Source organism: Thunnus maccoyii, chromosome 2 (genome assembly GCF_910596095.1).
Source record: "Thunnus maccoyii chromosome 2, fThuMac1.1, whole genome shotgun sequence".
In the NCBI taxonomy this organism is placed as follows: domain Eukaryota; kingdom Metazoa; phylum Chordata; class Actinopteri; order Scombriformes; family Scombridae; genus Thunnus; species Thunnus maccoyii.
Genome location: NC_056534.1, coordinates 33,280,107 through 33,301,918, shown reverse-complemented (window position 1 = coordinate 33,301,918; position 21,812 = coordinate 33,280,107). Strand labels below are relative to the sequence as shown.

Below are 21,812 nucleotides of genomic sequence, written 5' to 3'. Positions count from 1 at the left end.
GACGTTAGAGAAAAAGAGACAATAATGAAAGGAAGAGCCAAACATATTGAATGTCTGTCAAACTCACCCATAAAGCAACAGCAGCAGGGCCAGCACAGGCAGATTGGTGGAGGAGACGTAGGCGTCTTGTTGGAAACACACAAAAATAATGATGACCAGCGTGGCCGGGACGATGTAGTTACACTGCAGGAGAGGAAGGGAAAAAGGATAAAAATTGGTAAGTTTTTAGTTTAACATAGTATTATGTCCTGAATTTTAATACAACATGGAGAAGAATCAGTGTGTTAGGGTCCAGCTGAAGTGGTCTTACCATGTCCCAGACAAAGTTAGCCAGCCAGTAGAGGAAGGGCTGCACCCCGCTGATAAACTGCATGTGTTTGGCCTTGTTCACTCGCTCCTGAATGAGGAAGACCACAAAACTGGCAGGGACAAAGGACATGGCGAAGATCACGCAGATGGATACCAGCACATCCACTGATGTCGTCATCCTGGAGGAGAGAAGATAAGAGAAGGAAGATGAGAAACGATGAGAAATCATGTCTCTAGCAGAAGGTCACAGAGATGTTTTAAATGTACTGTGTGTCTACGTCGACAGTAATGCTCACAATGCGACTTGAGACAGCTGCTCCTTGGTCAGGTTGAGTGGATGATTGTAGGCAGTGATGCCAAACTCTGCGGGGTCTTTGTCGGCTGGCAGACTTGCCCGCAGGATGCCATTGTTCATCACATTGAGGAAGGAGCCGATGCTGTGCCAACCCTTGTTATTGAACCAGATCTGCAGATTAAGAAGCAGATGAGAGATTTTACTTTCTGTAACATCAGAGAGCAAATAAAGCAGCTTGAAAGTAAATTAGTTGTAAAGTAGTTTTTAACAAAGACATAGTGAGTAAGTCTTTGTAAAGAACCTCATATAACTCTCTTTTGATAATATGAGTTCCCCTTTTTTGTTTCTTTGCTCAGTCTTAATAAGCTCCTTCTGTTATCCCAAGAATTCTGCATAAGCACTTAGATTTTTACCTTTTCATTCATTTTTGATTGCTTTTCATTTTTGTGGTCAAGCTGAGGAATTGAGGCTTATGCTGCAGCTAGTTGCTCTTGTGTTAGCAGATACATATCAAGAGAAAAATATAGTATATGTAAGTTAGCAATAAGAGGGAGAAAAACTAAAACAGCATGAAATCTATGGGCATGTGTGCTGTAGAGCTGAAGCTGTGAAAGCTTTTAATCTGCAACAAAGCAGAAATCAATTATTACGCAATCAAATTACACAATATGAATAGAGTGAGTCAAGTGTTTAGTCTCTAAATGGGCGCAGTGGTGTGCTACACCCCTGCATTGGCGGAACAGCTGCATTGTTGAAGGCATTGGTGAGGAAAGCTTGACGGTAACCTGCAGAGCAATGTGCTGTTGTATAACCATGCATGTGAGCGCTAACCTTGACGTTATTCTTGGTGTCCAGTCCTTGGACGAAACTGGAGAGACTGCGAAAGAAACGATCCGCTGCAGTTCCCTAAAGGGTTGGTGAGGCAGAGAGAGAGGGAGGAGAGAGAGAGAGTCTTATTTAGTGCTTGTTTAAACCAACAATATCAGCCAGAGTTTATCAAGTCTAGTTTCTGTCAAGTGCCATCTTGTATTTGCACCAACAATGTTCAACAATATAACATAGTATTCATGTTACTTATACAATACTACGTAACTAATAAATCCATGACTGTTTCTTCTAAAGTGCAGCAATTAGTGTCCCCTGACCTCACTGAAAACCACGACAGTAATCTTTCCTTGCGTCATAGTCTTTTGACCGGTTTAGTGCGATATGTAGAGCAATGATGTAATAAAATCTCTTACTCTCTCCAGACGGAAGCGTATCCGCAGCTGCGTAATCGCATCATCAATTTCATCTTTCTGGGACAGAAACTGAGAATTCCTGGCGCCGAGTGAGAATCCACCATATCTGTATAGAGAATGATTATTTCAATACCAGTGAAGGACACATCAGATAAAGACACTCTATACTATTGACACACCAACAAGCTCAAGATGGATCATGTCAGATGATGTACCTGAACTCGTTGACCCAGATCTTGTTCTTCAGGCTGTGAGAAGAGGAAAAAAAACACAGTGAGGCAAGAATTGACATTAAAAATGTGAATGCAAACTAAACACTGATAAAATGAGACGAGTGTCACCTCTTGCCGATGATCTGAGCGTAGGTTTTAACCAGATAGTCTGAGATGTTTCTGCCGGTCAAATTCTGAAGAGTGTCTTTGTCACTGATCATCATCTGGATACAAAAACAGACAATTAACATGTTTATTTGTGTATATTATGTGTATATTTCTTTGCATACAGTCCTTGTCGTTTGGTATTGATTTACACTTTATTTTTGTTGTCACCAACCTGTGGCGGCGGAAGTCCCCCAGCACCAGCAGGACACTCTGGCAGCATCCTTTTGCGCCCTCCGCAGCTGCACTCACACAGGGGAGACGGATTCTCCATGGACCAATTGCCTTTGTCGAACATATCCTTCACACTTTGAGACACTTGCGGGACCGACCAATCATCCTCCACTGCTGTACAGGGAGTGTCCCTGGAGCACAGAGAGAGAAAAGTTTATTAAATTACTAAAATGAATGTCTGACAGAGAGGAAAAGCAAGATACACTGTAACCAAAAGCTAAATTGAGGTAAAGATTGTAGATTATAATTGCTTGTAGATCTAATATAGATCTACAGATGTTCACTTTTATTCTCTTTTACAGAGAGATAGAAAAACAAATACTCACGGTATGGGTTCTTCTTTCATGCAGCGTGTTCCAAATCCTGGTTTTTCTGTCAGAGCTCCCAGTAGTTTGTTGATGTGAGGGTCCTCAGGTATGTCATTACTGTAAAGACACAGAGAACCCATTGCCTTTAAATATTACATTTGACTGTAATTATTTACTACCTTAAGTGTAAATACACAAACAAAAACATAAATTCCTTTAATAACTGTATGGTGGAGTGGTCAGCACTTCTTCATAGCTAAGCCAGTGAGTTTAAAATACATCATTTAAGTAACATGCAGACGTTAGTGCAGTTAGGTAACCTTTTACATTTTTAATGGGTTGTGCACTTTAGATTGTGAATACAACATTTCTTCAGGAAAACGTGCTCTTTCGAGTCTTTTTCTTGACAAGAAGTCAAGAGTTCAACTGACTAATAATTGTCAGGCTGGTGTGATTTAAATAATATATAGACTGAGCAAAGACATTTCTGTGCAAGGATTAGAGATAAAGAAGATACAAAGAAGGAAAATGAAAATGGTCTAAGAAGATAGAAAAACATCTGACCTGATGAAGGAAAACTGCTCGCCATACATGCTGGGATGCAGAGCCAGACTGGGATACTTTCCAAACGGGGGAACAATCAGGCTGAACACGAGGGCAATACACACAAACACTGCTGGAAGAACAATCTGAAAAAATAACACAGTGAAGAGGAAATATTAGGCCCAGCATGTAGAAAAACTACTACAGTGGCTACCTCTACACGCACTGTATATGTATATAAAATAACATCAGTATACCTGTGCAAAGAAGCCTTTCCTGGAGCGCCGAGCGTAGAGGAATCGTTTCCACAGTAATGCCACAAACTGCTGTCTCTTCAGACTCCAGCCTTTAACCTGGTATGAACCTTTACCATCTGTTCCACTGAGCCAGTCAGTCTCACGGGATTCTGCAAACAGATAAGAGGAGACACATAAGCAAATATATAATATGACAAGTGTGTGTCCTGCTTCTCTAATAGTACTAAATAACTGTTAGCAACAACTTGATCGTCTACAATTACAATTTTACAGCCTCAAAGACACATATTTGTATGCTTTGTACCACAAATCTATGTTTATTTATGGTGAAACGCTCCTTTTATAATAAACGCTAAGTGAAAGAATTCTACAAATGACAGCAACAAGACTGTTGCTGTCATTGCACTGCATGCTGGGTAGTGCAGTTCTACCTGGGTCACCTTCAGAGTCGTTGAAATCAAAGTCATCCTCAGTGAAGGGCTTCAGGCAGCTCTGGTGGTCTCCAAAAGCATGATGGCGACGAATCCTTGTTGGCACCACTCCATCTGGAGCCACGAGAGGGGAGACAGGTTAATTTAACTTTGCTTAATTTAAGACACCTCCTGTGGCTACAATTTATTAGTGATTTTTAATAAAAAAGATGTTAGGTCTGGAAAACACATCTTAAATCTCACCTGAAAGCTCAACAGCATCCACTCCACTGTCCTCAGCCACTTTCAGGAAAATCTGAAAGTTGGAAGACACACGATTGAAAAATTGTCAGAAGCTTATAAACAATAAATTAAACTGATATTATAAAATCTGTCAACACAAAATATGCATATTATATCAGTTTCATTCCAGCTCTTTCCTGCTCCTTACCTCCTCCAGAGTGGTATCAGATATTCCATAGCTTGATATTCCCAGGTCGGTGAGACGGTCATCAAGCTCATGGAAGAGCTCTACAAAGGCTCCGTCTTTAGCTGACTGGTAGGGTAAGACATATGTGAGTTCATGGCCGAGGTCCTCCACCATGCGAGCCTCTGGGACATGCTTGAAAATCACGTTGGAGATGAGGGACACATCTGTAGGTAAGAAAGGGCAGAAAGTTTGAGAGGTTGGTTAGAGAAAATTTAAAAAAAACAACAACATCTTATAACTTGTCCGTTTTCAAGGTAGCCAACTGACTGTCAGTTCTTACCAATAGTGGTGGTTTCACTCTCTGGTTCGCTGCCAAGACCTGCATCCGAACTGCTCTCTGATACACTGTCCTCCTGAACCAAAGACAAAAAAGGTTAACAGTTATTAAAACAAGATTAAATGAACATTTCCTTCCTTCCTGATAATGAACTCTCATTGGCTGAGACAAAGCAACTTTTTATCCTGCGTAAAGGAAAGCTTATATATGAAATCTGTCACATGAAACAACAACTTTCACAACACTGGAAGTGAGATGATTTATTTTTTATCTTTTAAAAACACATGATCCCTCTACCTTCTCTGTTTTCTTGCTGTAGGAGACAGTGCTGGCAGAATTCCTGCAGGACTGAAGTGTCAAGTCGTAGTCTCTCTTGACCAGGGTCAGGTAGTAGCCCGTCCCCAGCTGGGTCTTCAGGAAGAGCGAGGAGCCTACGCAGCACAGCTTGCCGTGGGAAATGATGGCGATACGGTCACCCAGGATGTCGGCCTCATCCATGTGATGGGTGGACAGGATGATGGTGCGGCCTGACAGGGGGGAAAACACCTTCAGATTAATCCTTTACCCTAATGCTATGTAAAACTGCACAATTAAATATAACAAAAATTAACTATGACTAAGAGCAAGTTGTATTTACCTTGTCTGTATTTGAGCAGCAGGTCCCAGATGCCCCTGCGAGCGTAAGGATCGACACCAGCAGTGGGTTCATCCAAGATCACAACCTTTGAGCCCCCAACAAAAGCCAGAGCCACTGAGAGCTTCCTCTGCATCCCACCTGCAAAGACAACAAGAGGAAAAGGTCAAAAAAATGGTTTCTAAAACTTGTATCGATATGGAAAATCCTTCTGAGATACATGTACAATTTTACCTTTGAAAAAAAAATTATAAAAAAATCAAACTGACCGGACAGTGTGCTGGTGCGTGACTGTCGTTTGTGAGGCAGTCCGATGTCGTTCACAATATGCTCCATCTCGGCCTTCACCTTCTCCTCAGGCAGTCCCTTCAGACGGGCGTAGAACCAGATGTGTTCCTCCACTGTCAGCCTGGATTCAAGTAAACCAACAAATCGACAGTCAACAAACGGTCAGAGAGCTTCTCCGAACAAGATCTAATAATATTGTTAAAGCTCAGTTGTAAGTATAATCCAACATCTACAGTTTTGTTCTATGATAGCGTCATACTGTATACGTACATGCTGAAAAGTACATTGTGCTGGGGACAAACACCCAGATTCTGCCGTATGGTGCTGAGTTCGGTGCGGATGTCCTTGCCGAGGATGTAGGCTGTACCAGAGGTGGGTGGGAACAATCCTGTTAGGATTGACCTATCAGAAACCAGGGGGGACACAACAGTCAAAAACCATCTCAACAGAAGATTTCAAATCATTCGACTCATTTTATCTGCTTAGCTCGGTTAAAATTAGGAGTACTGTAGATGATGTGTGTTATCTTACATGGTTGTGGTCTTGCCAGCTCCGTTGTGGCCGAGGAAGGAGGTGATCTGTCCTTCATAGAATCTCAGGGACAGTCCATCCACAGCCAGCTTGTTTCCATGGCTGTAGACTTTCACCAGATTCTCGATGTAAACACCTGGATCAATGTGGTTCGGCTCCTCCTCAATACACACAGCTGTAGGTACGATAAAAACAAGAGCAGTGTCTCAGCAATGACACAAAATAAGGTTTAAAAAGATATGAAGGGAGGTGTCATCTATCTGCACTTCAAACAGACATAAAAAAAAAAAAACTGTACCATCAGCGTTGCCCTTCTTTGACAGAGGAGTTGAGAGGTTCTTGTTTTCTTTCTCTCCACACCAGTATGTCCTAGTGAATGGGAAATACCAAGGCCTGGGGATCCCATACTGACCTGAAATAGAAAGAAGTGTTTTGTTTTTTAGTACCTTTCAGTTTATGAACATTAAATGTATTCATAGACTGTAGTTAGGGAATGTAGAGGTAAGGCCAAGCACTTCTGTTTTCCATATAATCAGTTCATCTTACAGTTATCTGGTGTATTAGTTTTTTGCACATCGACTGATTCAGCAATTACTGGTTACTGTAATGTGTAATCATAAATATTGTACATGACTCACCAGGGAAGACGGCTTCGATGTACCATGTCATTATTCCATAGAGAACGGCGTCAAACAACATGAGGCAGATAGAGGTGGTGAGGTTGTAGCTGTCTTCCTCCAGAGGGCTGGCCAGCAGGTTGGACCACTGGATTCCCACTCCTTGCTCCTCAAACAGGGCAAAGTACTCACAGCCAAAACCAAACGCTACAGGAGACAGCAGACTCTGAGAGAAGAACAGAGAAGCCAGAGTTTAGTGGAGAGAAAAAAAATAACTGCACATGCTTATTTGAACCTTTTTATTTCACTATTATTTGTTGACAGTTGAGGGATGAGGTTTCTAGACATATATTTATGAGTTTGAACTCTCATCTCTTCAATGACAACACCTCAGCACAACATATGTGTTTTATTAAATTCCTTCCACACACCACAACGACTTTTGCTCCAAATCCCACGTAGTCTTGCCAGGCGACACACAGCACATAGGGCAGGTAGAGGGTGAAGTAGATGATCCCACCGCAGGCAGCTGCCAAGTTGGCACGAGAGAACAAAGTGCTGATGAGGAAACACTGCATGATGGTCACTACGCCAAAGGATCCCAGGAAAAGAAACACCACGCCTGGGTCACTGTAAGGCAGCAGGTTGCCCATCTGAGAGGGGGTGTTAGGAGAAAAAGAGAGAGTTTAATACTTTCCTGGTTGCGCCATTATGATATCACTTGTATTTCACAATTTGATACATTTTTAGACAATAAAGCATTGTGATCATGGGAAAACAGGGTGATGACTAAGTTAAACACATCAGCAATGATCAGTGTGAGCATGTTAACTCGTTTTGTACAACTTGCTGACATTCCTGCATGATGAGGCAACGTGCGTGGATCACTAACCTTCAATAACATCACCAACAAGCCAGCGCTAATCAGCAGTGGGATTAAACTGCTGATGAACCAGCTGAGCCACAGGATGCCGTTATTCAGTCCCATGATCCTCATGGTCTCCTTGAGCCGCGCCTCCTTCTCGTACACCACTCCCTTGATGATGATGGCCACTGAGTACATCCATGCCAAAGTCATGAAGAGAGGCATTGACCGACTCATCACCCGCAAGAAACTATTAAAAAAGAAGTGAGAAAAATGAGTCATGCTCTCTTTAAAGTACATGTACAGGGATAGATTTTAGTTTTTCTTCCCACAGTGGTCACTTACATGTCATCAACATAGCAGGGGTAAGGCATTTGCTGAATGTAGATGCCCGTCTTTTCCTTGGTGCCGGTGACAGCTCTGATGATTCCCTGTTCAATCACGTCCTGCAGGTAGGAAAACCCACCCCAGATGTACCGAAGGTCCTCGAAGGGGTCTGCCCTGGGGCCGGGGTCCCAGTAGCTGCAAGGCAAAGTGACAATCAATAAACTCATAGTGACATAATAAGAATCTACATTGCCTGAATAGTATTTTCAAAAATGATTACAAAATAATTTCTTGGCTGACGTAGACCCTTACCCATCTTTAATCTTGTTCGTCCTCTCCACATTATCAATGTCCATGCGGATTTTGTAGTTGACATTGGGAGGCAGGTCAGTGCTGTTGCTATGGGTGATGTCGGGAAACACAATTCCTGCCCAGAACTTCTGGTTGTCGAGAAGACCCATGGACTTGTTGACTAATCGCTCCTCATTAGCTACTGGCTCCAGCTTGTCCAGGTTCACACACTGTGAGGGAAAGAGCAGGGTTATGGCACATTTTTCATCAGAGTCTGAGTCTGAGTCTGAGATTAGGAAAGAAGCATGAAACAACTGTTGTAAGATCTAAATGATGTCTCAAGGGAGAGTGTCACCCAGTTAAAGAAGGATGGAGCATGTTTCCAGAAGTAAAAGAGTATCCCACAACAGCTGAACCAGCTTGCTTATGGTAGATCAAGTTGTTCTGAAAGAGAGCCACTTAATCAGGTTATGTAAAGTGGTCTTAATGGTAACGATCTAATTATATTACTGTTTAATTTGAAGCTGTCGTGTTTTATGGAGTCATCAGCCTGCAGCTTGTTTGGGTGATCTTTAACAGCCCCACATCAACTATCACCTCTTAAACACATATCCTAAACGCTCCTGCTCAAACAAATCACATGCTTTCCTCACAGCTATTGCTCAGAAGCTGATAACAGCTATGAACTCTACACCCGATTACACAAACTCATGTTCCTGAGTAACCACACCAGAGTTGTTAGAATAATTTGCTGAGACCTCCTACAGATTAGCCTCTTACATACTTAGCTGATATAAGCTGACTTGTACCTCATCCCTGAATACCGAGTGTGTGAGAAGGCAACGAGTTCAAAAGCATAATGAAAATACAGCGTGAGCCCTTCTAATGCTATAGGCATGATAAACCTTTATGGTTGTATCAGGCCTTGACATAGTTTTTGGTGTGAGAAATGTCAGTTTACACGCATTATACGATCTTCTTAAAGGGTGAAATGCAGTCAGTAGGTCAGTGGATTGTTTACGGTGGTGCTCGACCTACACATTGCCGAAGAAATTTCACTTGGAAATGTTTCTGTGGCAATACCTAATTGATATGAAGTCATGGTTTAACAATTCCCCTTTTTTAAATGATTATAATTGTGTTTGTGTATTTGATGACATAGTCTGAGGTCACAAAGTGGATTAAAACACAATAGCAATCAGTTACAGTAAGAAGATCATCAGACATCTGTGTCAGCAGTCTATGGAGTGGAAAACCTAGGTATTTATTGAGGTAATTTGATCATTACTTCATATTAAAGGTGTATCACTGGGCAATTACTTACATTTACCACTGAACCATGATGTTTATTTTAGAGACATCTCAATGAAGAAATTCCCTGACACAGATAAATAAGACAACAATTACCCATTCGCTGGGGCATGAATATTGATTAACATTTGGCAGGAGTTTAGGAGCGGTTGTTTATAGCTAAGCCTTGGCTCTGACACACTGACCCAATAGGCAGATACATGGAGCAGTGACACAACCAGCACGGGTATAATTCAATTCAATTTGATGAGGAGAAGGAAAGGAAAAGAACATTTGATTTCAAGGCTTTTAAAAGCCATGCAGTGATCTAACCGCAGTTGAAATTGCATTAAAAAACAATGGGACATACTAGAAGATTTCATTTGTGATGACCTAAATGGGCAATTACCATTCAGCCTATTTCCTCACTAGGTTTTCTTTGCATCTTGACCTACATGTGAGATACTAGATAGCGGCTATTTTACAGACACAACTTAATACCCGTACAAATATGGATATTGATATTGTCCTTGAAAACAAGGATGGCTACATAGTAATTTCACACGTCTGTGTATGCAGACTGAGCAAGTCATGTGAAAACACCATAATATGCTCTACATCCTTTTAAGTCATGATTGATACGAGATTTTATGTCCTGAATATATTTGATTGAAAAAATCTATCATTGCAATATGTGTTTTCTTTTTGGTCCTACGTCTTTCACTAACACACTGACCTCCATGAAGCGTGAGATGGTCTGGATGGCCTGGTCGGTTTCATTGAAGACATCTCTCCAGGTATAGGCTGATCCTGCAGGTCTTTTGTCCTCTGAGGCCTTGGACAGGAAGTTTGACACATCTGACACCCGCCACTCAATCTCACTGAGCTGGGTGTTAAAGAATGCAGCGCTGGCATTATTTTGGAGCAGGGTCTGCAAAAAGGAATGATTATGTTATTTATTATAGAGAGTCAATTGTGTCATTACCTTTTGTGAAGAACAATACCCAAAATATAAAAGAGGAAGATAGAGATTAACAAAATATTCCACATTTAGTGGCTCAGTTAGTTTCTTGCGGTCATAAATCTTTCTTTACTTCCTCTTACCTCCTCTTCTTCCTCTCCAGCAGTAAAATGTATGTCAAACAACAGCGAGAAAAACTGTTGAATAATCTGTATGCCTTTAGGCTTGCTGGGTTTTGTGACCTTCATTGCCGCCGCACTCTGTCTGACTTTCTGTGTACATTTCTTGTGTGGCTTGTGACCCACTTTCCTGTCATTTAATTTTCTGATGTCCCTGTTCAAGGCTCTTTTCAAGTTCATCATCTGTGTTATCTCAGCCATTTTCCTGTTTCCCCAGATGAAAAAACGATGTCATGACAGACAGCGTTGACAGCCATTTCCTCATATTTTAAATTACAAATTTGTGGTTACGCACTTATAATCCATACATGAATACATTTAACAGCCTTACAGGAAGGCTCATCTCTGGCAGACACACATTTTTTGTCTTTTCCATCTTTTCAAAATGCCTTTAATTATCATTCAGCATATACAAAGGGAAGTTAATTTACAATACCACCATTCACCACTAGGTGGAGGTGGTGGTTATGTGATCCACAGAAGGGAAGCTAAGTTGTGTGGAAAAAAAAACAACCACTGTAGCCATGAAGAGCCATGTTATGAAATATATGCAATCTGATTGAGATTGATCTCTAAAGAACCTGATGGTAAATGGCTGATCCTGGTAGGATGACTGTAACTGTACAGCCATTAATCTAGCCCAAACAAGTAGTCCCGTGTGTCCGTGGTCTTGTTTTCAGACTGATGTCAGACTAACGTTTTAATGCCAAAGTGATAATTCAGAAACTCTGTCCCTTTCAACTGAATTATCTGTCAGTGTTAGTCTCTGATGTTTATCTCTTTTGTGTTCACCCGAAAAGACACCAGCCAGTATGAAAAAAAAAACAGTTTTTGCCTTCGTCCTCTTTCTCCACAGTTTCAAGTACTTTCATCAGCCTTAGAAATATCACAAGCGCATAAACAACTTTTGTGACATTCAAGGCCAGTTGTTGATATAGTCCCTATTTGGACCCATACTGAAGCAGTATGGGTGGTGACTTCTGCAGTAGCTTTGAATGGTCCTTCCTTTGCAAGTCACATCAGACACATAATTACACTTTAGTCACAGTGATGCCCAGATTACTATCTTTAAACTCCCATGTAAACAGGAAGAACACTGAGAACACAAATCTGATATGTGTACGTGTGTCTTGTCAGTGCCGCCCACTCACCCTGACCATGTCCATTTCCTCGCTAGTCTCCATGAAGTTCCAGATTTTGGGCCTCATCTCCTCCCACATCCCTCCGAGGTCCCTCAGCACACCAAGTTCCTGGAAGGTCTTATTCACCTGGAACACAGACACACATACTCAGTCTCATTTAATAGGGCTACCCTCAGGGTTTCCATGGGCTTATTAGACATGACGGGGGCCTATTTTACCTCATGGATGATCCTCTGTGTTGCTGGAGTATCTGGAGTGTAAAGGATCTTTCCCATGAGCAGAGGCTTCAGAGCTCTCCAGATCATCCTGGAAATGGGGCTGGACTCCAGGCTCCGCATCATGTTGTTACAATAGGGAGCTTGGAAATAAATACAAAGCACTTACTGTTAAAGTCTTGACCCTTGTTTCTCTTCTATGGTGAAACATTTTAATCATTAACCTTTGGAAAGACTTCTAAAAATAAAAAAAGTTCAGTGAGATCTGATAGCTTTGAACACTTACTCGAAGAGTTGTCGTAAGCAGAGAGAGGCTCACTGTCACTGTCATTGCCATGGTTTCCGAACAGCGCCTTGTAGTTGTTGTCTTCGTACCAGTTGAGAGACTTGATTTTGAGGCCACCTCCCTCTGGGTGTCCGCAGACGATACGTGACACGGCCTGGTACATCTGGTTTGGAGAGCCTGTGGCATTCGCAGTAAGATACAGGATCTCCTTTCGCATATCCTTCCAACTCTTCATACTGGAAAGCTGGGGGGAGAGACGCATGCAGAAATGTTAGCATAATGATGACTGGCCAATAGCCGCGAGTATATTATTCCGAGTCCAAATGATGATGAGGGAATACAAATACACAACTCTCAGATCTGTAAACATGCAAACAAACATTTAAATCTGTTCATGTTTTCACTGGAAAAAAAACCCTCAAGGCTTAAACATTTGATGATTAACAGCTCAATCGGAAAATAAAAAGAGATTTTTGAAATGTTCTTCATGTACTGCATTTTTTAATGTTTGTTGGCCACACTCAGTGTCCAACAGTAAAGCTTCTTGCACGCACAAAAACAGACATCATCAAGTCATCATCAGTCACTATCAACAGTTTGCCACACTCAGGCATCAACGCTCATACAGATGAGTGTTGATGTCTCCTTCCGCAGCACATTTCAGATACTAAATATTGTCTTTAAACACAAACGAACTAATATTTAAATCATTAATAGTGTCATTCTGGGATATTTGAGCTGTAAGGTGTTTGTTATCATTATGCCTTAAATTGATTTAAAGTACAAGGATTATGAAAAGTTGTATTTTACTAAGAGCTCTGTAAAAAAAACTATTTTAGTCAGGATACATGTCTGTGAAATTAGTCCAACATGAATAAAACAAGGTCTCTCTGCACTATTTATGAGTTTGCTGAACGTGCTGCATGTTATATCTGCTCCATGTGTCACCATGTCTGTGTTAAAACTTGCTCTGTACATGCTTTTTCCTTTAGGGGAATCTCACATGTCTCGAGTACTGTAACTCACAGTGACAGAAGTAAAAATAATATGTCTGCAACTACATATGTAAGGTTATCATCTGTCACAACAGATGCAGCTTATATGAATCCCGCGCACGTGTGTGTGTGTGTGTGTGTGTGAGGGAGAGACACAGTAGGATTGAAGTTACTAAAGGTTATCATCTTCACTATGAGTGGTATTCTAGACATGGAAGTCAAGTGTTGCGCTGTGGGGTGGAGACACTTAGCACTTAGCCGTCTGCCAGACTGAGATAAATTTAACTACGGCTACCAGTCCTGTCTCTCTCTCTCTCTCTCTCTCTCTACCTCTCTCTCTACCTCTCTCTCTCTATGCGCACGTGCATTTATTTGCATGTCCCTCTACTGGTGAGATCAGATAACTTGAAACATGTAGGTCAATGTGTTACTTAACATGTTATCACACTGCTACTTACGTACTGTAAAAAGAAACCATGATGTTGCATGTTCACGGAGCTTCTTACCGTGTATACGTATTCACAGCTGTCAAACCATATCTAATGCTGAAGGCTTGGGGGCAGTGCAGTGCTGTTGCCTTGTTGCTTATCACAACACAATCTTGTAGCACTGCTCCTCAGCCTATTATAGTTCCGTATTATTGGCAATGTTAGAAATTAAAGCCCAATTTCTCATGTGTGTTTTGATTTTGGTGAACAGTCGATGGATCTAATATTTGTTCAACTTTCTTGTGACATTTAAAGTTTGTGGAAAACTGGTTGGCAGGACATAAAATTCTGTGGCTGTGTTCATCATAACAACAAAACAACAGAGCTCTTTGTCGTATTCCTTTTGTCTCCAGAGAAACTGTCCTTAATTTCCTATCGACAGTCGAACGCAGTGTTTCGTGAGGCTGAAGGGAGCAGGGAGTTCACTTTGGCTCACGCAGAGGTTGCTACAGGTCAAAAGACAAGTCCCCACAAGTTCCCCATTAATGGCTCCAAACTGGTCAACTACACATGCAATTATGTCACCAACTCGTGATGAGGAAGGAATGAAAGGACGGGGGTTTATGTTTTTCATGGAAGTAAAACAAAGAAAGGGTGGAAAGAAGAAGTGAAGCCTTTGTTTCCTACGTGTGAACCGGAGGAGGTTTCTTGGGCTTACGGTACGCTCAGGCTCTGTGTGTGTGAGCGTGGAAATGAGACCTTTTCCTGAAGTGAAAATATGAATAAATATGAGGAGGTCAGATGTAGATGCTAGAGAATGAAAGACAAACAAAAAAGAGAGAAAGAAAGAAAGAAAGAAAGAAAGACACATCATATGAGGTGTGTTGCTCATCTGTATGTGAGTGAGGTTTCAGCAGAGCAGGAGGTGGAAATGAGCACAGAAAGCAGGAGTGGAAGGCGCTAGAACAAAGAGAGGTTACTATCGGTCGTTCTCCTAATAAGCAAAAACTCCGCAGGCTCCGCGGTACAGCGCAATTATTATACTGACAATTGTTACTGAGTACACACTGACTGACATACAAACACACACACAAGATCCTCGCATACCACGCAGAGCAAATAACACTGTTTTCTCTGTTATTTCAAAACCGACTGTTGTTTAGAGCGCAGCGTGTAATTCTTATTCTGCCCTTATTCTATCCATCAACACTGTTTTCCAACAAAAAGAAAGTGAGACTGAGGGAACTGTTGCATCTCAGATCACTGACGCACATATGCACACACAGACACGCACTCCCTGAGATCGTTCTGTACTCGCTTGCTTTGCAGCTGAGCCGACAGCCACATCAAACCGTCACATGCTTTCCTGCTCTCTCATGCACAAAGAACTGTGTGTGTGTGTGTGTGTGTGTGTGCATTGTGTTAAACTGGTTGCGTATCTGGGTCTCTGTGTGAGTGTTTTTCTTGTGCGGCTGTCTAATTCGGACATTTAAAAAGGTCTAAGAGTGCGCATGTGTGTGTTGCATATGTTCGTGCGAATATGTGTCCTCCTGCCCTCGTTGTCAGATGCTGCAGTAGCTGCAGAAACGGAGCAGTGACTGACAGAAAACTCCCCCCTTTTGCTCTGGTGTCAAACGCTGGCACACAAGCGCATATCAATATCTTGTAAACTAGTTTGTTTTGACTGCTGTGTGTGTGTGTATGTGTGAGAGAGAGAGACCCTGCCTGCCAAATGTGAGTGTGAGTCTCTCAGTGTGACTGAGCATTAATTTGTCTCTTCTGAAAGCATTTTTTTGGGTGACTGAATATATGTGTCATTTCCCTGGAGGGATGATGTCCATGTTAACTTGGGTGACTAGGTGAGTAACACACACTCACACATGCGCCAACAGGCAGGCAGCAGAAGAGGAGCGTCCCGGAGTAACCTCGCAGCGGAGCCTGTATGAGGTTACTTAAGTTCAATTTTCTATTCTGCACACAGCTATTAAACCAGAGAAGCTCTGGTCCAATTGTGAATTAATTGTTCATATTGAAATAATACATTTTAATTACATCTAGGGTGTGACTTACAATGAATTATATGATTGTGATTAGGTTAAAATGACTTGTCTTTGTATTATGTCCATGTAAACTCTGATTAAAACTAAATAAGAAGTTCAAGTCACTCTAATTGATATTCTGTCCAGGTATCAGGTTGTAGATTTCTCCAGGATGATAGTGATCAGGTTTTGGAGCTGAGGTTACTAGAGTTTATTCACTCACTCCAAATGCTTTGCTTAGCAACGGCTTAAGCTACTTAAGGCCAACAATGCAAAGTAGATAAATGTCACTAATGTTTCTGAGAGGCGTGTTGATTAAAATTAGAATAAATTATTCAAAAAAAGTATTTGTTCGCTTTGTAACTGTTTGTCAGGAAATGAATGACCTCTTTAGTATAAAAGGCTTTAGTATAAATTGCTGGGAATAGCCTGGGAATGAGTGGGAATCCAGATTATTAGAGGTCAAATCTCTGCACTGTTATCTTCCTGAGCTAAATAAAAATAATTACTGACAAACAGAGAAAAAAGGTTAAGCAGAATACTGCAAACAAGTGTAATTAAACAATAAATGTGGGTGGCTGTTGAGTATTCTTGATGTTATTCAATCAGTCTCAACTAATTTCATTCATTTTTAATTATTTTCTTTGACATTGTTTTCTACATGGCTATGAAATGCTGGTTGACTTCACCAGGCTCACACCTATTCCTTATCAGCATGCAATGCTAAGCAAGAAAGCTTAGACAAACAGTATGCAGAATGGACAAATGTTAACTTTTCTATTTCTGATAAGGTCATGAGGTGACTAAAATTTAGCACTAAAAAAGTTCTGTATAAAAATGTTGGTTTATCTCGACCCTTCCTAATATATTCTGATAAATTCAGCTGGTCATAATTTTACATACTCAGTGAATGTGTCATTTTCACGTGGCCCTCGTGTCACATGGCCGACAATGTGAAAATGAGCTTTTTCTTGGCTCCTGAAAAAGACATTATGCCCATAGTTCCTTTTGCCTTCCAGCAGTGACAATCCAGGGATTGAAGCACAGGCTGCAGATGATTACTGGTTAGGAAGTAGAGGTTACATGAGTGCAGCTCTCCTTTCCGCCGGCCTCATATCTCATCTACCAACAGGCTAAGCAGACGCATATCATCTGCTTCAAACTAAATTATAAGCGTCGAAAAGGAAATTACTTAATCTGTGGCCATCCGTAGAATAATCGTTGATTACTGTAAATAGATGCTCTTTCTGTGAGGGTGTCACTGCGTGTTAAAATGTTACACCTGAAGTACAGGCAGTCTAAAATAGCACAGTATGAAACAATCAACACCAGCTGGCTCAGACACAAACCAAAACATGGTGAAACCTGGGAGGAAGTTGTGCAAGAGCGGTTTCAAGTCGACACTCATCCACTTTTGTCTTTCACATTCTTCATTCAGTTCATGTGTGTGTTGATCATTGCCCTCTCACTCAACGCTTGGTATGGGTGGAAAAGAGATAAAAAAGATTGCTGATGGTTGCAACATTAGTGGTTGAGGACACAAGAAAAGGCCAGCTCATTGATGTTCTTACAGCTGATTAGACAGGAAACACTATCACACCCACACTTGTACATACAGCTGGGTCTTTATGTTATGCCGACTCAGCAGAGCAGGAGCCTGAGAGAAAGGGGGTTGTGTGTGTGTGTGTGTGTGTGTGTGTGTTTGCACTACTGACTGCTGCTGCTCTCCTTTCTCACTACATTCCAGCAGCTCAGACTGGGTTACATTAGACCAGACGTGTGTATTCTGTGTACGGGTGCGTGCCGGTGTGTGTGCGCATGTGTTCCTATAGCCTGCTTGTGTTTTTGCGTGCAAGACAGTGAAGACAGCGCACACACTCGATACTGGCTGAGTAAGACACTTCCGCTACAGCTTAAACAAAGTCTATTTATTCTTATCTAAACTTAAGAAGGAGAATTCTTCTTGTGCACATTTGGGTGCAAGCTGGTTTCAAAAAAAAAAAAAAAAAGGAGAACTGGATCACCAGAAAAATCAAAGTGCACTGTGTCGTTATGGTGCAACAAGAGTATTTCAACACACAACAGTTGGTTGACCTTGAGGATGGCTACTATGTGGTGGATATGTGCCAGTCGTGTTTTTTAATTATGCAACAGTGGCAATAGGAGCTTTTTTTTAATCTATTGCTACATAGAATAAATCAGTTTGTCGTGACTCTAAAGGAATCTGCTTTTTCCCTTTTTGTTAATATTATTCACTTGTGCATCAGAAAAATCTATTTTGCTCTTTAATCTTTGACCCACGTAGCATTTCACAAAACAAGTTTCATTTTCAAGCACAAATCACAACTCCACACATGAGTATGTGTAAGTGTTAATATTGTCAGTACGGCCCTGATGCCAACATGTCTCTACTTCTACATGTGATCCATGTGTACAGTAAAGCATATGACTTCATAAAGAGCTGTTTCTTGGTAGGAATTGATTTTATTCACAAACATTACTACTTAAAACTGAACTTTGGAAACAAATATGTCAGCAGTCTTGTTTGCACTTGTACCAACATGCGTATGTTGTGTGCTCTGTGTGTATCTACCTCCACGGCCAGCGCTCCCAGGCTCTCCAGAAGATTGTCGGTCGCAGCTGAGACTTCCTGAACGACTTTGGGGTCTGACCTCACATCCTTCTGTTAGAGAGAAGACAGGGGAACGTTACAATGTTGCAGATATTTTACACTGTGTTTTTGGTTTGTTCGCAAAAGTACAACATCTTGGTTAAAGACAATACGATAGTGAAAGTGCAAGTGACGGAGGAAGCCAAATGGACTTATAAAAGGTGCCCTGCTATATGAAAACAATCTCTAATTCAGAAAAATGAGAGAAATAAAAATGTAACCTTTGTTGAAATTCATGTGCTTTATTCATGACAGTTATGTGCCTATTGTATTTTGTGATTTTGTTACTCTTTACATTTATTCACTTATTTGTATGTTTTTCATTTAATAACAATTTTGTATTTTCACTAATTTTGTAACTTTTCAACAGGAATTATTAGTCTTATAATGGACAGGCAACGCTCATTACAGAGACAGAGAAAGGTGAGAAGAAAAAAAAAAGCTGTGGTGAAGGAGAAGTGGGGGAGAAAGAAGAAAAGACAGGATTAGGGTCAAAGGTGAGGGAAGAGGGGAGCTGAGAAAGAACAACAGGTCAGTGCGGCTTTGACCTCTAATGTTCCCGTCTGTCAAACTGCTCCGTGTGTGTGATTGTGTGTGTGTGTGTGTGTGTGTGTGTGTGTGTGTGTGTGTGTGTGTGTGTGTGTGTGTGTGTGCTCTCGTCTATCACGCTAAGCGGTCAGCTGCTGGAATGTCTGACACTTGATAAAGCACAGGTGCTGCTGAAGACAGAATAGCCGTCGAGAAGTGAAAGAGACCATAGCTTCCTAGGACGTTCTCTCTCTCTCTCTCTCTCTCCCATTTTCTCTTCTTTCTCTAATGATTACTCTCCCTTTCTCCTATATACACACACCCACACATAAAGTAACTAATGGGAAAAAGTTCAGTTTAGAAAGAGTTCTTGACCTCACTTTTTACACAATTTTGTTACTTTTGGAAGGGAATTTCCACAATTGCATCAAAGTTCAGACACTGAAAGAGCAGTGGGGTGAATTTGGGGGTGAATCATGTCCGCAGTCAACCAGGAAATGATTTTATTCTCTGATCAAAGAGTCATATGGTGAGTTTCTCTACTCTGTTTAACAGCACAATAACTGAGTGTTATTCGCTTAATTTTATTTCTAAAGCAGTCATGATATTCTCTGTCCCTCATCCTTTGTCTCTATTTAAACATCAGCTCTGCAGAATGTTTTGTTCACCTCTTGCCACCCTTCACCATCATGACTCACATCTGTGTGACGGGTTTTATGGGAAAGGGGCAGGCTTATCAGGGAAAATATGGGGAAGGGGGGGGGGGGGGGTGATGCTAGAGGGAGAAAGGAGAGGAGAGGTTGAGAGGAGGAGGGAGTAAAGAAAACACAAAGTTTTGTAGTAAGCGGAAAAGACAAGGGATCAGGGATTTACTTCAGAGCTGAACAAACACTGATTCCTCTTGTCACGTAATATCAAGAGTCAAACTCGATGGCTCCCATTTAGCGCTCACAATAAAATGACCTCAAAAGGCGATGACAAGTGTAGAGGGGAAACATAAACCGTTCGGATGTGTTTGCATTTTTCTCTTGTATATTTATGTGGATGCACTTGTTCATGTCCCGGCTCTTATTCTGTAAACAACCAACTTGCTGAAAGGAAAACATTGTTTCACAGAAATGAACAGTGATGACTCCCAAATATTACAAGCTGTGAAGACTGAAGAGACATTCTGTTGTTTCTAAACAATATATTTTCTCCAAGTAACTGACAAATATTGCATTATCCAACCATGTAGTGACAGGTCAATACATGGCAAGGATATCCTCATCTTCCTTACGCTGGAGGACACCTGATTATCTGGCAGTGAAGCAACAGAGGTCGATGACACTACAGTGAACTTTCTGGTAAAAAACGGGGTGGGGAGGTACTTGCCAATGACTATCAGACTTAACGAGGATATGATTTGTTGGGTGGTCTTACCCGAACGGGTTTGAAGAAGTCCAAGTTAGAGAGGAAGTGGCTCTGGGCCTTGTCCAGCCAATCACTGGAGGACTTGCAGATGATTTCTTGCGTCAGACGGGAGACGTTGCGGTCTGCGATATGGACAAACTCTTCCAGGGGAGTAGTATTACAGAGGTCTCTGAGATGGAAGCCGAAACCTTTAGTCAGCACCTAGACAGAGGAGAAAAGAAGAAGAGTGATTAGATAATTATGACAGAACGTTGTATTATCATGCTTGACTAAATACTAACACAACATACAACAAACCAGCTTTGATGAAGTTGTAATACGGATGGAGCATTACTGCACCTTGCAGAAAATATTTTATAAAATGATCCGGTCAATATGACTCTATTTTCATTTCAACAGTATTGAAACTCATCAGAAGCAGCATAGAAGAGTATTTTGAAATAATGCTCGGGTCAATGTCCTCAAAAGTAATGTTGCATAAATATGTGGTGAGTAACGGTGTTTGCATTTCAACACAGAGGTTAGTTATTACTCTTCACTCTTTATGTATCAAAAGTTACATTTCCTTAATCCTGATCATGAGAACAAAACAATGATGCTCAGATAAAGATATCACTGAAATTAAAAAAGTCAGTCTTCAGTAAAGCTTTCTGACAAACACTCTGATCCTAATAAAACTCTACTCCGAGAGACTCATCTAGTGATAAGAAATTGCCATTTGTCATTTTTTTTTCTTTTGTTGTTTTAAAAATGATCCTCTCTCCCTTTCTTTTTTTTGTAACACATTACACACACAGCTATGTCCATGTATGTGGAGTAACAAAATGTCCCTTTTCTGAGACATCAGAGCGTTCAAAGACTGGACAGAGGCTCTGTTTCCTCAGACAGAGTCAAGATGTTCCGGTTTTTGTGTTTACGCGTGTATGTGTGTGTGTGTTTATGTGTGAGACTGAGAGAGATATATAGAGAGAGAGACAGCGTGAGAAAGAGAAGGGGGGTTGGGGGGGGGCCATACTGACTTGTCTTCTAAATGTCCTTGACTGGCCGCCTGTGTTACCACATCACGTCTGTGAGACTACATACTGTGTACACACACACACACCCACACACACACACACACACACACATACATGCAGCCACAGTTGGTAATCTTTTCATTGGAAAAACATCAGAGCTTACAGCAGTGAGTTTGGAGGATTGGGAATCATACTAATAATAAAAAAGAAAATTCAAAACACATTTTTCCTTTGAGAGATGCTCATCTATTTCTGTTTGCTCTCATGCATCTCAATTCTGCAAAAAAAATAAATAAAAGATCATATAAAAAAAAGGAAACCTTCCCTTAATTGTAACTCCTCTCCTTGAATAATG

At 41.2% G+C, this 21,812-nt stretch overlaps 1 protein-coding gene across 2 annotated transcripts in view; it reads right to left on the bottom strand.

Moving 5' to 3' along the window:
- LOC121907764 (phospholipid-transporting ATPase ABCA1-like) overlaps positions 1–21,812 on the bottom strand; it is a 42,428-nt gene that overhangs the window by 6,187 nt on the left and 14,429 nt on the right. The window contains exons 7-38 of one of the 2 annotated variants that reach the window (XM_042427389.1): positions 20,451–20,642; positions 18,423–18,512; positions 12,368–12,611; positions 12,085–12,224; positions 11,876–11,992; positions 10,321–10,515; positions 8,316–8,524; positions 8,022–8,198; positions 7,704–7,926; positions 7,243–7,464; positions 6,833–7,037; positions 6,493–6,606; positions 6,195–6,369; positions 5,934–6,065; positions 5,645–5,784; positions 5,379–5,516; positions 5,039–5,268; positions 4,745–4,817; positions 4,426–4,628; positions 4,239–4,290; positions 3,996–4,109; positions 3,565–3,713; positions 3,329–3,453; positions 2,783–2,881; positions 2,398–2,587; positions 2,187–2,281; positions 2,061–2,093; positions 1,846–1,951; positions 1,436–1,510; positions 606–775; positions 311–488; positions 68–183 (exon numbers count right to left, since the gene is read on the bottom strand). In XM_042427389.1, the coding sequence (XP_042283323.1) occupies positions 68–183; positions 311–488; positions 606–775; positions 1,436–1,510; positions 1,846–1,951; positions 2,061–2,093; positions 2,187–2,281; positions 2,398–2,587; positions 2,783–2,881; positions 3,329–3,453; positions 3,565–3,713; positions 3,996–4,109; positions 4,239–4,290; positions 4,426–4,628; positions 4,745–4,817; positions 5,039–5,268; positions 5,379–5,516; positions 5,645–5,784; positions 5,934–6,065; positions 6,195–6,369; positions 6,493–6,606; positions 6,833–7,037; positions 7,243–7,464; positions 7,704–7,926; positions 8,022–8,198; positions 8,316–8,524; positions 10,321–10,515; positions 11,876–11,992; positions 12,085–12,224; positions 12,368–12,611; positions 18,423–18,512; positions 20,451–20,642 (4,721 nt within the window). The remainder of the gene's footprint in view (positions 1–67; positions 184–310; positions 489–605; positions 776–1,435; positions 1,511–1,845; positions 1,952–2,060; positions 2,094–2,186; positions 2,282–2,397; positions 2,588–2,782; positions 2,882–3,328; positions 3,454–3,564; positions 3,714–3,995; positions 4,110–4,238; positions 4,291–4,425; positions 4,629–4,744; positions 4,818–5,038; positions 5,269–5,378; positions 5,517–5,644; positions 5,785–5,933; positions 6,066–6,194; positions 6,370–6,492; positions 6,607–6,832; positions 7,038–7,242; positions 7,465–7,703; positions 7,927–8,021; positions 8,199–8,315; positions 8,525–10,320; positions 10,516–11,875; positions 11,993–12,084; positions 12,225–12,367; positions 12,612–18,422; positions 18,513–20,450; positions 20,643–21,812) is intronic. The other variant, XM_042427390.1, reaches the window with a different exon arrangement.